The following is a 17,257-nucleotide window of genomic DNA, read 5'->3' on the forward strand; positions in this document are numbered from 1 at the left end:
TCAAAACACTTATTTTTCCACGATCAAGTTGGCTTTATCCCTGGGATGCAGGGGTTGTTCAACATATGCAAATCAATGAATGTAATCCCTCAGATAAACAGAACCAAAGACAAATACCACATGATTATCTCAATGATGCAGAAAAGGCCTTTGATAAAATTCAACATCCCTTCATGTTAAAAACTCTCAATAAACTAGGTGTTAATGGAACATATCTCAAAATAGTAAGAGCTATTCATGACAAACCCACAGCCAATATCATATTGAATGGGCAAAAGCTGGAAGCATTCCCTTTGAAAACTGGTGCAAGACAAGGATGCCCTCTCTCACCACTTCCGTTCAACATAGTATTGGAAGTTCTGGCCAGGGTAATCAGGCATGAGAAAGAAATAAAGTGTATTCACATAGGAAGCGAGAAAGTCAAATTGTCTCTGTTTGCAGACGACATGGTTTTGTATTTAGAAAACCCCATCATCTCAGTCCAATAACTCCTTAAGCTGATAAGCAACTTCGGCAAAGTCTCAGAATACAAAATCAATGTGGAAAAATCACAAGCAGTCCTTTACACAAATAATTGACAAGCAGAGAGCCAAATCATGAATGACCTCCCATTCACAATTGCTACAAAGAGAACAAAATACCTAGAAATACAGCTAACAAGGGATGTGAAGGACCTCTTCAAGGAGAACTACAAACCTGCGCTCAAGGAAATGAGAGAGGACACAAACAAATGGAAAAACATTCCATGCTTATGGAATGGAAGAATCAATATCATGAAAATGGCTATACAATCCAAAGTAACTTATAGATTAAATGCTATTCCCATCAAACTACAATTGCCTTTCTTCATAGAATTAGAAGAAAACTACTTTAAATTTCATATGGAGTCAAAGAAGACCTGGGATAGCAAAGACAATCCTAAGCAAAAAGAACAAAGCTGGAGGTATCACACTACCTGACTTCAAACTATACTACAAGGCTCCAGTAACCAAAACAGCATGGCACTGGTACCAAAACAGACATATAGACCAATGGGACATAACAGAGACCTCAGAAATAACACCACACATCTACAACCATCTGATCTTTGACAAACCTGACAAAAACAAGCAATGGGGAAAGGATCTCCTATTCAATAAATGGTGCTGGTAAAAGTAGCTAGCCATAGGCAGAAAACTGAAACTGGACCCCTTCCTTACACCTTTTACAAAAATTAACCCAAGATGGATTAAAGACTTAAATGTAAAACCCAAAACCATAAAAATCCTAGAAGAAAACCTAGGCAATACCATTCAGGACATAGGCATGGGCAAAGACTTCATAACAAAAACTCTAAAAGCAGTTGCAATAAAAGCCAAAATTGACAAGTGGGATCTAATTAAACTAAAGAGCTTTTGCACAGCAAAAGAAACTAGCATCAGAGTGAATGGGCAACCTACAGAGTGTGAGAAAATTTTTGCAATCTATCCATCTGACAAAGGTCTAGTATCCAGAATTTCCAAGGAACTTAAATGAATTTACAAGAAGAAAACAAAAAACCACATCAAAAAGTGGGCAAAGGATATGAACAGACATTTCTCAAAAAAAGATATTTACGAGGTCAACAAACATATGAAAGAAAGCTCAACAACACTGATCATTAGAGAAATGCAAATCAAAACCACAATGAGATACCATCTCACACCAGTTAGAATGGCAATTATTAAAAAGTCAAGAAACAATAGATGCTGGCAAGGCTGTGGAAAAATAGGAACACCTTTATACTGTTGGTGGGAATGTAAATTAGTTCAACCATTGTGGAAGACAGTATGGTGATTCCTCAAGGATCTAGAACCAGAAATACCATTTGACCCAGCAACCCCATTACTGGGTACATACCCAAAGGAATTAAATCATTCTACTATAAAGCCAAATGCACACGTATGTTTATTGCAGCACTATTTACAACAGCAAAGTCATAGAACCAACCCAAATGCCCATCAAGGATAGAATAGATAAAGAAAATGTGGTACATATACACCATGGAATACTATGCAGCCATAAAAAGGAAGGAGAGGATGTCCTTTGCAGGGACATGGATGAAGCTGAAAGCCATCATCCTCAGCAAACTAACCCAGGAACAGACAACCAAACACTGCATGTTGTCACTCATAAGTGGGAGCTGAACAATGAGAACACATGGACAAAAGGAGGAGAACAACACACACCAGGGCCTGTGGGGGTTGGGGGGTGAGAGGAAGGATCTTAGAGGACAGGTCAGTAGGTGCAGCAAACCACCATGGCACATGTATACCTACGTAACAAACCTGTATGTTCTGCACATTTATCTCAGAACTTAAAGATAAATAAATTAAAAAAAGAAAAGAAAAGAAATCCGCCCCCATGATCCAATCACCTCTCACCTCCACCAGGCCCTCCAGTGCTGGGGATTACAATTCAACATGAGATATGGGTGGGGACACAGATCCAAATCATATCAGGAAGTATTCTGTTTTATTTTAGTCTTGCTTAAAGTAAAAACAGACGTTAAGAGCTGATATGCAAAAGAACAAAATAAGGAATAAGGTACTCTAAATGGTTTACAAAAGGCTGGGGTTAAATCATAGTTCAAGGAAGAATTGCAGGCTTGTTCAATGGGGAAAAAAAAAAACATTTGCCTCTTCCAGTTAGTTGTAAGACACTGGGTGAATAAGTATTTCAAACCTATTTTCTCATCTGTAACACAGGAGTAACGAAAAGTGATTGGCCGTAGTGCCTGAAACACAATAGGTGTTCAATAAATCTTAATCACTGTGTGGGAGAAGATTCAGAGAGGTGAAGTAACTTGTCCAAGTTTAGAGATGGATCCACGCTCCCAAGTGCTAGCATATTAAAATCATTTTAGGACCGGACATACTGGCTAACTTCTGTAATCTCAGCACTTTGGGAAGCTGAGGCTAGAGGATCACATGAGCCCAGGAGTTCAAGATCAGCCTGGCCAACATAGTGAGACATCGTCTCTACAAAAAATAAACAAAATTAGCCAGGCATGGTGATGCACTCTTGTAGTTGCACTACTTGGGAGGCTGAGGTGGGAGGATTGCTTGAGCCCAGGAGGTCGAGGCTTCAGTGAGCCAAGATCATTCCATTGCATTCCAGCCTGAGTGACACACAGTGAGACGTTGTCTCAAAAAAAAAAAAAAAATCATTTTGCCTTTCATTTCTTCGGAAATATGTAAACTGTTCATGGTCCATCTCTATAACTCAAGAACAGTCACCCTTATTCTGACAGAGATCACTATACTAACACAGAGCTTTCTATTTTGTTTTCTTGTGAATATATCATCATTTCTCATTTGAAGTAGAGGATTTTAAAGTACTCGGTGCATAAACTTGCCTGGTTTAAGGAAGGCTGAATGATTCCATCCTTGTCACTGGATACTGAGATCCAGAAAGTAGAACAGAGCTTCTAGATCTTATTGGCCTAAACCATGCTGAGTGTGGTGAAAGAACCATATAAAGAAATTAAATATCCCTCTGAAAGAAAATCCTGAGGCCAATATTCTGGATGCCAAATTAAAGGTTTAGGGGAAGTGTCAGGGGGCTTCCTGTTTTAGTTATCACAAGAATGTTTCCCTTTCATTTTGGTTTACATATTCTACTTCTCACAAAGAGTTCTCATTTTAAAGCTTAGTTCATTCAGTACCCATTATTCTGAAAATTTGCTTAATGTGGTCTGGCGGATTGAAGAAAATGAATTAGAATTTAAATATAATAAGAGGCATCTGAATGGAGTGGAATGAGAACTGGAATAAAAGCTAGAAGACATGAGTGCCCTGGGGCACCTTTTCCCCTCCCTGGGCCTTTGTCTTCCTGATTGTAAAGGTAGGGGGCTGGGCTACATGGTCTCTAAGATCCCTACCATCTCTGGCATTCTAAGGTTCTACAAGTCCTCCCGACCTCACACACTTAGGCATAAGGTGTGTGTAGGGGGGTGAGGGGCAGGGGTGGCACGGCGCTAGAAGTGGGGAAAGATCCTTTGGAGAAGTAAAGGGGGAAAAAATCGCAGGCAGGCACTTCGTTTGAGCTTAGCGTATTTAGGGATAGTGTGTGCAAGACGTGGGAAGAGAGGGTGGAAAAGTTGCCAATAGAATAAAAGGTTTATTTTCTTAAGAAGGATAATTAGATCCAAGCCAGCCTGCATCGCTAAAGCCTTTGAAGCCCAACTTCTCCATGCTGTATTGTTGAAAACTTACTAAGAGTTGGGGATAAACTAATAAGACCTAAAATGGTTGTAAACCACGTCCCCCTCCCACCTTTTCTTAAGTTTGGTTTTGTTTTCATTGAATGTATTCAATAGGCTAGTGTGTCTACCTGCTTTGTTATTGGCATGTGGGGACAAGCAGCTACAGAAAAAAATAAAACTTGTCTATTAGTTTTCTTAGTTTTTGTCACACAATTTGACTATAAAACCTACATCTCAAAAAAGGTGTACCACGTAGTTACATAGGAGTCAACATAAACAAATATTGCCTGTAACTCACTATAAACTTTTTCCAGACCAGACAATTTAAACATTGGTCTAATTTGGCTTTACAGTTATGAACAAGAGGGCGGTAAATCACCAATTATTTGCTTAAAAGTGGGCTTCACAAAGCTGATCTATATTTTCCTTGATGTTTTGTCATGTTTGCAGCCCGATCAGCCAACCAAGATACAAGAATCAGATCCTTAGACATGGTTTTTCATTTTCTGCAATGAGTTTCAAAGGCAGTAGGAAGCTCTGGGAGAGCCTCTGGGCAAAAGATAAAGGTTACAGCTAGTGGAAGTTGTAATTAGAGCCAATTACAACTTAACTTACCTGCTTTGTCATTAAAATGTCTGTCAGACCTCTCATTTTTCTACACAGAGGGAAAGAAAAGGTATAGCTTAGTAGGGGAGAGGGTTAGCCAAAGGGAAGGAATTTCTAGTACTGTTTACAAATGTACCCTGTAACCTTAGACAAACACATTGCCTTTTGGCTTTACACTGTGCTTTGCTCAAAGTTTAACTCAGGGAGCTGAACAGGACTTAGGAAATCACTTGGTCTAGTCCCCTGCCCTCTAGCAGGCAAGGTATTATTATTGTCCCAATTTCTCAAATTAGATATGAAAGAGCTGGAGAATTTAACTAACTAAAATATGTCTTCTGCCTCCTTAAGTGTAACAGATTTGATTTTGGTTTCACTTATAGCTTGTCATAAGAAAAATGGAATTATTCTCACTTCTCTCACAGATACGTTGTGTATAGGTTAACACATGATAACTACAAAGCACGTTGAAACTACTAAGGAAAGCTTATAAACATAACATTACCCACAAACATACTAGCACTTTGAATGAATGGGTCTCAGAAATGTAACAGAAATATTTGGATTTCACTTTTTAAAGAATTGGCTTGAGGGAAGAAGTAGAATTACACTCAATGGACCAACCTCACTTTCTGCAAATGTAAAGGAGTAAAAAAAATTGAGAAAGAATGGGAACGCCACTAACGAACATACCATTATGTTTGAGAGTAATTAGAATAAGTGAATTTTGTGTGTAAAAATCAAAATTCCGAAACAAAGCCTCCTTAGGGGGAAAGTAAAATAACAGGTTTTTATTATAAGTATCATTGTGAAAGTTCACTATCCTATACAGCCTCTAATGACTTTGTTTTCCTTCTGTCCTTCATGCTTGGACCAATTATCTTCCTGTCTCCCATCTTTCTTCACCTTGTATTCTAAACCAAATTACCCTCACCCAAATAGCCATCTTTACTTGCGAAACATTATCATCTGCCTCACAAATCCTTGTTATCCTCTATACTGAATTAGTCATTCAGGATTTCAAGGCTCTTTATCAATCCACTCCAATTTAGTCTCTTTCCCGATCCTTCTCTTTGTTCTCTTTCAGTACTATCCTTTCTCCACATATAACTAAAACAAATTCCATCCTTGCATCTGATAAGCCATCTTTCTTCACCTTTCTTGAAAAACAACACATACACGACACGAGGAGCATAGGGATGGACCTGGGTATACTTAATAGGAAAGTCTCTTAGTGGTCATCTGATTTGCAAAGCTGAAGATTACAGCCAAGCTCCCCTATCCCTTACATGTTTCTATCAGAGAAGGGTGGAATGTTCAGGAACTTAATGTAGGGGAGTGTTGCTGGGTAGAGACTGCTTGTGATATGTTATATTAAAGAGGGCCTACTTGCAGTATTTTAGGATTTGCCTCACTCCTTCATTCTTTCAATTATAGTTGTATCCTTATTATCTTTACTAATGGCCTCAATTTATATGCTGTCTTTCTTGGCGAAGGTCTGTGCAGCAGTCACTATCAAAAAGACAGATCCCTAGAAAGCAAGGAGGAAGGATGATTCCCTTAGTTCACTGGCACAATGGTTATCAGGAAGGTTGCTCCAAAGAGAGGGTGGTAGTATCTATCATAATGGAATTTTATGGCAGCTCTTAGGGGTGAGCCACTATCCTGTTATTACATCCAACGCTAGTGATGTGAACAGTTTAGTTACCTGGCACATATTGAGCTTTGACACAGTATAGATTTCGGATTTAAAACTTTATTCACCCCATATAATAGTATATATAAAATGTTGCGAAGATGAAAGCATTTCTGAAACTTGGTCACTCCGTGGGGACTGGCTCAGATTATAGACTTGAAAAAAATTAACGGTAGAAAAATGTTTAATCTCTAAGGATAGATTTGATTTGGAGATAGCCAAGTCACTTGAGACTGAGTCTGGTGAAATAAAATAGTAATACCCTGAACATAATTTTTAGTATAATAGACATGTAAAAGGATTGACCTGTTTTACTGTTGAATAAGTCTCTATAGCCTCACAACGTTACCCTCAAAAGAAACAAGGGCTACCGGGAGAGATATGTAACTGCTCTTAAATTTTGTTTGGGGCACATAAATATGGATCTGATTTTATGATAATGGAGGGAAAATGAACATAGCTAAGGGAAGGCTATAAAATATTCAGCTTCTTTGGAGGCCAGATAATAAGGTTTCCATCTACCTGCTATAGCTTCTGAATGGTAAGCAGCTTTTCTACCAAGTGTGGGTTGGTAGCCCTGCTTGACTTAAAATGAGTGTTACAGTTGTTGGGAAACAGGAAATGGGGCTGGATTACACAAAGACATCCAAAACTAACACAAACACACATGGGCTTCCTGGTATGTAAATTCTCTTTGAGATTAGAGATCTCCCTTTACAGAATTTAGTATAACAGATTCAATAACCAAACTTTGTGACCTCTCAATATTAAATAACTAAATGTGCAAAAGAACCACCATTATATAGGATAACAAAAGCTATACATTTTCTATGAAACATGTGCACATATTTTCAAAGCTGTGAAAATACAATAAAGAGCACAACACATTTTGGTCACTTTATTAAATGACATTAAATAGTTTAAGTTTCAACTACTAAACAGCACTTTGAATGGTGAAAACACAGATAGTATATTGTCATACTTGAATGCTTTTCTTTAAAAACACAATTCCAGTCCTTATATATATTACAAAACAGCCTTAAAGGAAGAAGTGACATCTTTTCTACAGTACTTAAGATACTCAATACAGAACTGAAAAGCAGTCTAACAGAAACAAAGGCAAGTCTTCACAGCTGTATGATTTCAGCAGCCAAAGCTGGATGATGGACTGAAACATTACTATACAACTGGGACAAAACATATACAATATCACAATACTAAGCAAAAACGCTTTACACCCAAAGAAATAAAACAGGTTACAAAATGTGGAGAATTTAGCAGGCAAAACTGTATTACAAGCAACATTTTAAATCATCATTTTTAATCCATTGCAACTATTTAAAACATCTAAAACAAATATAAAAATGAGCCTTTTAGTATTTTATTGACGTGATTTTTTTGTCTTTAAATATTTGTTAAAGCTTGATGTTATACTCAAAGTACATATTATGTAGCTAAAATGTCAAGTGAGAAGAGTGTATACAAAGTGGTCCAAGTTTTATTTCAAACTCTGATTTCCAATTAATCCTTCTAAGTATTATTCTTTAAGTTATAGTTTCATCCATGGTGAAAAAGGTTTAGAAGGTTGCCTAAAATTTTCACATCTATGTCTTTGAGTAAATAATTAGACCGTGTTGAAAATTCCCAGGTCTAGTAAATCAGGTTTAAAATATTCTGAACTTGTAGAAATACCAACTGATAACAGTTGGCCAGAGTGTACTGCCTTCAAATATTTCTCATAAATCTTGTCTTTTTCATTATTTCTAAAGTAAATACACACCTGCCCCACCCAATTAAATAAATCTGATTACATGGCTAGCATAATATCTAAATATACAGAATTTATTAGTGATATTTCATCATGGGAAGGTGGGGGGGAGGGGCGTGGATCCACCAAACCTCACAAATTCTGTATCACAATCCTAGTGCTCTTGGATGTTTTACCACTAGTTCTTCCAAGATAAAAATGGCAATCTCTTAATCATCCAAACAACTCAAAGCAGTTTTAGCTAATGTTAAACTCATTCTAATCCAGTGATACCTAAAGCAAAGCCTACACCCAGTTTTCTTTTTTTTTTTTTTTTTTTCTGGAATTCTTAAGCTGTTTCACTACCTGTTATATCATCATCTCAAAATGGTTTTGCCATGTTGAGTTGACTCCCATAGTCAAAAACAATGTTTTCTTTAAGAATTCAAGTAATCAAAATTGTACATGAATAAAATTATAGGTCATTTTTACAGAACTGGATTAAGAAAAAATAAAATGTAATACATTTTCTAGTAAAACTTCTAGTAAAGGGGTATTGGATGAATTAATTTTGATTTAATAATTGCCTCATGATCTAAAGAAAAAACAACTCTGACACAATTTTTAAAAATGTAAGGAAACTGGGGTAAAAGAACATGATGAGAGAAAAGAAGCGCATAGAAGCCAGTGATTCTTATCTTTCAGAGGAATTATTTCGCAATACTGATAGTACTGGGAATTGTTAAAGCACATTCCTCATGTGAACTTAAAGTCAGCAATGGTTCTGCCATTTTGATGTTGTTTATAAAACAGGGTGTGAACCTAACAACCACAACTTCAGTGTTAACCTCCTAAAATGCTAGAACTTGATTTTCTAAGTCCACATCCCACTGCCAGCAACAGGATGAAGCACTAGCACTGGCACCATGCAGTTAAGAGATGTGCTTTATATTCGTGCCAGGAGAGAGAAAATTCATGTGTGGAAGATAATCCACAACCCTGAAATTTTACCAGTAATTATTTCAGCACATATAACTGAAAATAAAAAATGGCAGAAGGACTAAAGAAGAAAAAGGAATTCTCTTCTTAGGCTATACTTAAGGCTGTTTATACAATGCTAAGATAACTGTAAGACTCCTCCAACTTTTAGAGCAGTAGTATTTAAGAATATTGCACACAATTCTGTGTCAAAGATAACCCTCAGTTTCTAACTTTCAGTCACAGAGACAATAAAAAGCAGGAGCCCAGTTTCAGACTTCAGTCAAAAGAACATTAAAACCATTTCAATCACTTTAATCAAGAAATGGATTAAGTACAAAAGTATTTCATAACTTGAGGAATCAACTCTAAGAACTCAGCTGTGTGTTTTTCTATGTAAAGAATGAATATATAAATCTTTATTCTTTCCTAAATTTATTAACTTTATGACAATTTTATGGTTGCTAAAAGCAGGCATAAAAATTTAGAGAGGAAATCTGTGGAGCTGTTACTATTATGGAAGAAGGATTTGTTTTCACTGAAAACAATTTGAAATATCTTCTGTACTCAATGTGTGTAAGAAGATTCTAGGCAACATCACTGACAAATGTCAGGAAGAAATGGTATGCCCTATTTTTTTAAAAAAAGTAAAACTAATATGGAAGATTGGCATTTAAGGGGACCAAACTATTTATACAGTTGAGTTCTGTTAAGTCATTGATTCCTAAAAAAATAAAAGATCTTTCTATGATTTTAACAATCCATTAAGCTTTTAGTGCAAAATCACATTGATTTCCCTTGGGAAGGTCCTGGATTTTTGCTTCTCATTGGGGGTGGTGCACGCTGTAATGGTGGTGGCTGCATACCACCAGCCACTGGCTGATACATTCCTCTCATATCAATCTGCTGGTAGTTAGAAGGATTCATGATCAAATTTGGAGGCTTTGGCATCATGAGGTGACCCAGTGTTGCTTGTTGATAAGTCATTTGTTGCTGTTGCTGCTGATTGTACTGCTGCTGGAGCCTTCTGTTCATAAGTATTCGCTGAACACAGCTGATTAACTATAGAGAAAAAAATGGGAGTCGTTACAAGTGCATGACCTGTCTCAAAAGAGGTATCAAGTTTTGACTTAAAATCAATTTGTTAAGGGGGTACCATACCAAAAGGAAAATACATTATTGTTATCACCATTACTAATTTGATGGCATTCACAGGACCATTACTGTAGAAACCAGTTAGTAAGACCATTTAGGGCTAAATTCTCTTAATGTCTTGACTATTATATTGCAAGCAGCATTTAGGTTAGTTGCCGTAGTAATGTGTTCTGTACTGTGAGTAGTCTCAAGTATTAGTTACAACACTTTTTGTTAAGACTCCTTTCTTTGTCATTCTTTTGAGTATTTCACATGATGACAGACAAACATTTTAGTGACAAACACCAAAGGGAAAGGCACTTGCAGTAGGAATAATTCTGACCTGGAATGTCTCAAGTTTCCTAATATAATGTAAAACCACATAACCCTGCAGTACCTTCTAAGTAAAACATATGCCACAGAAATAGATTCCCTGGTGTCAACAGTTGAAATTTCCAGGTATAAGGCAGAAGGCTGGCAAACAACTGTGTTGGGAAACATTATCAAGGATCCTGGAATACGGTACCCTTTTAAAGAATTATATAGCTTAGTTAGCTCTACTTTTTATTCTCAAATTAAACACACTGATAAGTATACTACTGTTTCGAGGTTGTTTAACAATGCCAAATGTGACTGGAGGCAGAGCAAGATGGCCGAATAGAAGCCTCCACTAATTGTCCTCTCTGAAGGAACTCCCAATTCAAAAACTATCTGCAATAAAATCACCTTCATGAGAACCAAAAATCAGGTAAGCAATCACTGTACCAGATTTTAACTTCATATCACTGAAAGAGGCACTAAAGAGGTTAGGAAAGACAGTCTTTAACTGCCAATGCCAACCCTCACTCATCCCCTGGCAGCAGGCGCGTGGCAGGGAGAGAGAATCTGTGTGCTTGCAGGACAGAGTACAGTGATTGTGGGACTGCACTGGAACTCAGTGCTGCCCTGTCACAGTGAAAAGAAACATCAGGCAGAACTCAGCCGGCACCCACAGAGGGAGCATTTACACCAGCCACAGCCAGAGGGAAATCACCTATCCCAGCAGGCAGAACCTGAGTTCCGACAAGCTTTGCCACTGTGGACTAAAGAGTTCTGGGGGCCTAAATAAACCTGAAAGGCAATCTAGGCCACCAAGACTCCAAGTCCTGTGCTGGGCTGAAAGCCAGTGGACTTGGGGGGCACATGACCTAGTGAGACAACAGCCAGGGTAGCCAGAAGATTCCTTCTGCCACACCTTCGCAAACCCCGGGCAGCACAGCTCACAGCTCCAGGACAGACTCTTTCCTTTTGCTTGAGGAGAGGAGAGGGAAGAGTAAAGAAGACTTTGTCTTGCAGCTTGAATATCACCTCAGCCACAGTAGGATAGGGCACCAGGCAGAGTCCTGAGGCCCCTGTTTCAGGCCCTAGCTCCTGGATGACATTTCCAGACATACCCTGGGCCAGAGGAAACTCGTTCTCTTGAAGGAAATGACTCAATCCTGGCAGGATTCAACATCTGTTGTCTAAAGAGCCCTTTTGGGCCCTGAATAATCAGCAGTGGTACCCAGACAGTACTTGCAGTGGGTCTTCAGTGAGACTCAGAGACATGCTATCTTCAGGTGTGACATAGCACATTCCCAGCTGTGGACACTATGGGAAGAGACTTCTGCTTGAGAAAAGAAGAGGAAATAGTAAAGAGGACTTTGACATACAGCTTAGGTACCAGCTCAGCCACAGTGGGCTAGGGTACCAAGCAGACCCTCGGGGACCCTAATTCCAGGCCTTGGCTTTTGGATGGCATTTCTGGACCTTCCCTGGGCTGGAGGCGAGCCCACTGCCCAGAAGAGAGAGACATAGTCCTGGTAGCATTTACCACAAGCTGACTGAAGAGCCCTTGGACCCTGAGTGAACATCAGCAATAGCCAGGTAATACCTGCTGTGGGCCTGGGATACTAGTGATCACAGGGACAGACTCCTTTGCTTGTGGAAAGGGGAGGGAAGGGTAGAAAGGATTTTGTCTTATGGCTTGGGTGCCAGCTCAGCTGAAGTAGAATAGAGCTCCAGGCAGATTCCTAAACATTCTGACTCCAGGCCCTGGATCTTGGATAGCATCTTGGGACAGGCCTAGGGCTGGGGGAAATTTGCAGCCCAGAAGGGAAGAACACAAGAGCTTTGCCACCTGCTGAATGTGGAGCCTTAGAGCCTTGAGCAAACAAAGGCGGAGGCCAGGCAGTAGTTACTGTGGATCTTGGGTGAGACCCACTGCTATGCAGGTTTCAGGTCTAACCCAGTGTGGTCCCCGTGAAGGGAACCAGAGGGGTGGTTGTGTCACCTCTCCACCAGCTTTCCAGACAGCTTAGCACAGACAGAGAGAGATTCTGTTTGGGAGAAAGTAAGGGAAGAGAACAAGAATCTCTGCCTGGTAATCCAGACAGTTCTTCCAGATCTTATCGAAGACCACCAAGGTGGTAGCTCTATGAGTCTACAAGACTACAACAGTCATAGCATTACCCAGTTTGGGATGCCTTCCAATGCAGATACAGATGGAGTGACCAAGAACTTAGATCACAATATCTATCTCCCTTTGAATACCTAGAAAGCCTTCCCAGGAAGGATGGGTACAAACAAGGCTAGATTACAAAGATTATAATAAATACCTAACTCTTCAATGCCCAGACACGAATCAATGTCCACAACCATCAAGACCATCCAGGAAACACGACATCACCAAACGAACTAAATAAGTCCTAAGGGACCAATCCTGGAGAGACAGATACATGTGAATATATGTGACAGAGAATTCAAAATAGGTGTCTTGAGGAAATTCATGAAACTCAAGATAATATGGAGAAGAAACTGATAATCCCATCAGATAAATTTCATAAAGATATTGAAATAATTTAAAAGAATCAAGTAGAAATCCTGGAGTCAAAAAATGCAATTGACATACTAAAGAATGTATTAAGAGTCTCTTAATAGCAGAACTGATCAAGGAGAAGAAAGAATTAGTGAGCTTGAAGACAGGTTATTTGAAAATGTACCATCAGAAGAGACTAAAGAAAAATGAACAAAAAACAATGAAGCACATCTACAAGATCTAGAAAATAGCCTCAAATGGGTAAATCTAAGAGTTATTGGCCTTAAAGAGGAGGCAGAGAGACAGATAGGGTATAAAGTTTATTCAAAAGGATAACAACAGAGAATTTCCCAAACCTAGAGAAAACTATCAATATTCAAGAAAAAGAAGGTTATGCAACACCAAGCACATTTAACCCAATGAAGACTACCTCCCACCATTTAATAATCAAACTCTCAACGGTCAAGGATAAAGAAAGGATCCTAAATGCAGCAAGAGAAAGGAAACAACATACAAAGGAGCTCCAATACATCTGGCAGTAGACTTTTCAGTAGAAAACTTACAGTCCAGGAGAGAGTGACATGAGATATTTAAAGGGGTAAAGGAACAAACAAACAAACAAACAACTTTTAACCTAGAAGAATATATCTGGTGAAAATATCCTTCAAAAGCGAAGGAGAAATAAAGACCTTCCCACACAAACAGAAACTGAGGAATTTCAATACCAAACCTGTCCTACAAGAAATACTAAAGGGAGTTTCTCAGTCTGAAAAAAAGGATGTTAATGAACAATGAAAAATTACATGAAGGTATAAAACTCACTGGCAAAAGAACATTAGTTTTCTCTTTGTTTGTACTTTATTTGCTTGTTTATGCAATCAGTGTTATCATCAGCTTAAAATGATGTATTATATTATTTGCAAGCCTCATGGGAACTTCAAATAAACAAACATACAACAGATAAACAAAAAACTATCAGCAAGAAATCATACCAGGCGCGGTGGCTCAGGCCTGTGATCCCAGCACTTTGGGAGGCCAAGGTGGGCGGATCACCTGAGGTCACGAGTTCAAGACCAGCCTGGTCAACATGGTGAAACCCTGTCTCTAGTAAAGATGCAAAAATTAGCTGCGCGTGGTGGCGGGTGCTTATAATTCCAGCTACTTAGGAGGCTAAGGCAGGAGAATTGCTCAAACCCCGGAAGGCAGAGATTGCAGTAAGCTGAGATCACGCCACTGCACTCCAGCCTGGGTGACACAGTGAAACTCCATCTCAAAATAATAATAATAAAAAGAAACTAAAACATACAACCACAGAAAATTGCCTTAACTAAAAGGAAGACAGGAAGGAAGAAAAGAAGGAAGAGAGGGATCACAAAACAACCAGAAAACAAATAACAAAATGGCAGGAGTAAGTCCTAACTTATCAAGAATAATGGGGTTGGAGGCTGGGCGCAGTGGCTCACGCCTGTAATCCCATCACTTTGGGACGCCAAGCGGGAGGATCACAGGTCAGGAGATTGAGACCATCCTGGTTAACATGGTGAAACCCCGTCTCTACTAAAAATACAAAAAATTAGCCCGGCGTAGTGGTGGGTGCCTGTAGTCCCAGCTACTCGGGAGGCTGAGGGAGGAGAATGGTGTGAACCTGGGAGGCGGAGCTTGCAGTGAGCCCAGATTGCACCACTGTACTCCAGCCTGGGTGACAGAGTGAGACTCTGTTTCCAAAAAAAAAAAAAAAAAAGAATAATGGGGTTGGGCAAGATGGATGACTAGATGCATCAAGGTGGAAAAGCTGCCACCGAAAGACAACGATGACTGGCACACTCCTAACAGATCTTCAGAGACAAGGCAATGAGAGTGGATGGAGGGAAGACACAGAAGCTTGGTTGAAGGAGGAGGAAGCTGGGAATCCTGAATGGGGCTACTGCACACCAGGACTGGTTCCTGGCCCACAAGAACTCCAGGGGAATGAGTGAGTTGAACTGGCAAGAAGCAACTGGCTCTTGCCTCGGGCCTCTGGAATTCCAGCAGGAGACCCACAGCCAACATTATAATGAATGGGCAAAAGCTGCAAATATTCCTCTTGAAAACTGGCACAAGACAAGGATGCCCTCTATCACCACTCCTATTCAACATAGTATTAGAAGTCCTGGGCAGAGCAATCAGGTGACAGAAAGAAATAAAGGTCATCCAAATAGGAAGAGAGAAAGTCAAACTATCACGGTATGCAAATGACATCATTCTGTATCTAGAAAACTCTAGTCTTGGCCCAAAAAGCTTCATAAGCTGATAAACAACTTCAGCAATATCGCAGGGTACAAAATCAATGTACAAAAATTAGTAGCATTCCTACACACCAACAAAAGTCAAGTAAAGAGGCAAATCAGGCATGCAATCCCATTCACAACCGCCACAAAAAGAATAAAATACCTAGGAATACAGCTAACCAGGGAGGTAAAAGGTCTCTACAGTCTTTTGGAGTACAAGACTCCAAAGAAATTAGAGATGACAAAACAAATGGAAAAACATTCCATGCTCACGGATAGGAAGAATCAATATTGTTGAAATGGTCATATTGCCCAAAGCAATTTATACATTCAATGCTATTCCTATCAAACTACTAATGATATTCTTCATAAACTAGACAAAATTATTTTAAAATTCATATGGAACAACAACAACAAAAAAGGCTGAATAGCCAAGGCAATCCTAAGCAAAATGAACAAAGCTGGAGGCATTATGCTATACAACTTCAAACTATACTACAGAGCTACAGTAACCAAAACAGTGTGGTACTGGTACAAAAAACACACACAGACCAATGGAACTGAATAGGGAGCTCAGAAATAAGGCCACACACCTACAACCATCTGATCTTTGACAAAGCTGACAAAAACAAGTAATGGGGAAAGGACTCCCTATTCAATAAACAGTGCTGGGGTAATTGGCTAGCCATAAACTGGACCCCCTCCTTATGCCATATGCAAATTATCAACTCAAGATGCATTAAAGACTTAAATGTAAACCCCAAAACTATAAAAACCCTGGAAGACAACCTAAGCAATATAATTCTGGATATAGGAACGGGCAAAGATTTCATGATGAAGATGCCAAAAACAATTGCAACAAAAGCAAAAATGGACAAATGAGATCCAACTAAACTAAAGAGCTTCTGCACAGCAAAGGAAACCATTGACAGAGTAGAGAGACAACCTACAGATTTGCAGAAAAGTTTTGCAAACTATCCATCTAACAACTAATAACCATTATCTATAAGGAACTTAAAGAAATATACAGGAAAATAACCACATTAAAAAGTGGGCAAAGGACATAAACAGACACTTTGCAAAAGAAAACACGCACATGGCCAACAATCATATGAAAAAAAGCTCAACATCACTGATCATTAGAGAAATGCAAATCAAAACCACAATGAGATACCTTACACCAGTCAGAATGGCCATTATTAAAAAGTCAAAAGATGCTGGTGAGTTGTAGAGAAAAAGGAATGCTTATACACTGTTGGTGGGAGTGTTAATTAGTTGATCCATTGTGGAAAGCAGTGTGGCAGTTCCTCAAAGAGCTAAAAACAGAACTACCATTCAACCCTGCAATCCTATTACTGGGTATAAACTCAAAGGAATATACATTGTTCTATTATAATGACACTGTATATGTTCATTGCAGCACTATCCACAAAAGCAAAAACATGGAATAAAGCTAAATGCCTATCAATGGTAGACTGGATAAAGAAAATGTGGAAATAAAAAATAAAAATAAAGAAAAAGTTCAGGAGGGGTAAAAAAAAAATCCATGTGTGTAAAGGTGTATTCTAAATGTGCCTTTCTTCCTGATACCTACAGTGACTGAAGCTCTAGATACATGTGCCCTCTGCCTACTCGTACTCATGTCCCCTTATAAGGCATTCATTATGGAATGCCCTATTATCAAGTTCCACAGCAAAAATTGAGATGTTGCATCCTGTGATTTCCAAACCTCAGTTAGCAGAGCCATAGCCTGCTACTACTGCCTCTGCAT

The 17,257-nt window shown here is 39.0% G+C and overlaps 1 protein-coding gene across 33 annotated transcripts in view; it reads right to left on the minus strand.

Moving 5' to 3' along the window:
• Positions 1-7,408: 7,408 nt before the first annotated feature.
• ATRX (ATRX chromatin remodeler) overlaps positions 7,409-17,257 on the minus strand; it is a 284,343-nt gene continuing 274,494 nt past the window's right edge. For all 33 annotated transcript variants that reach the window (XM_074030193.1, XM_074030191.1, XM_074030181.1 and 30 more), the window contains one exon: positions 7,409-10,311. In XM_074030193.1, the coding sequence (XP_073886294.1) occupies positions 10,033-10,311 (279 nt within the window). In that variant the 3' untranslated portion in view covers positions 7,409-10,032. The remainder of the gene's footprint in view (positions 10,312-17,257) is intronic.

The sequence above is a fragment of the Macaca fascicularis genome, chromosome X, assembly GCF_037993035.2.
Source record: "Macaca fascicularis isolate 582-1 chromosome X, T2T-MFA8v1.1".
Classification (NCBI taxonomy): domain Eukaryota; kingdom Metazoa; phylum Chordata; class Mammalia; order Primates; family Cercopithecidae; genus Macaca; species Macaca fascicularis.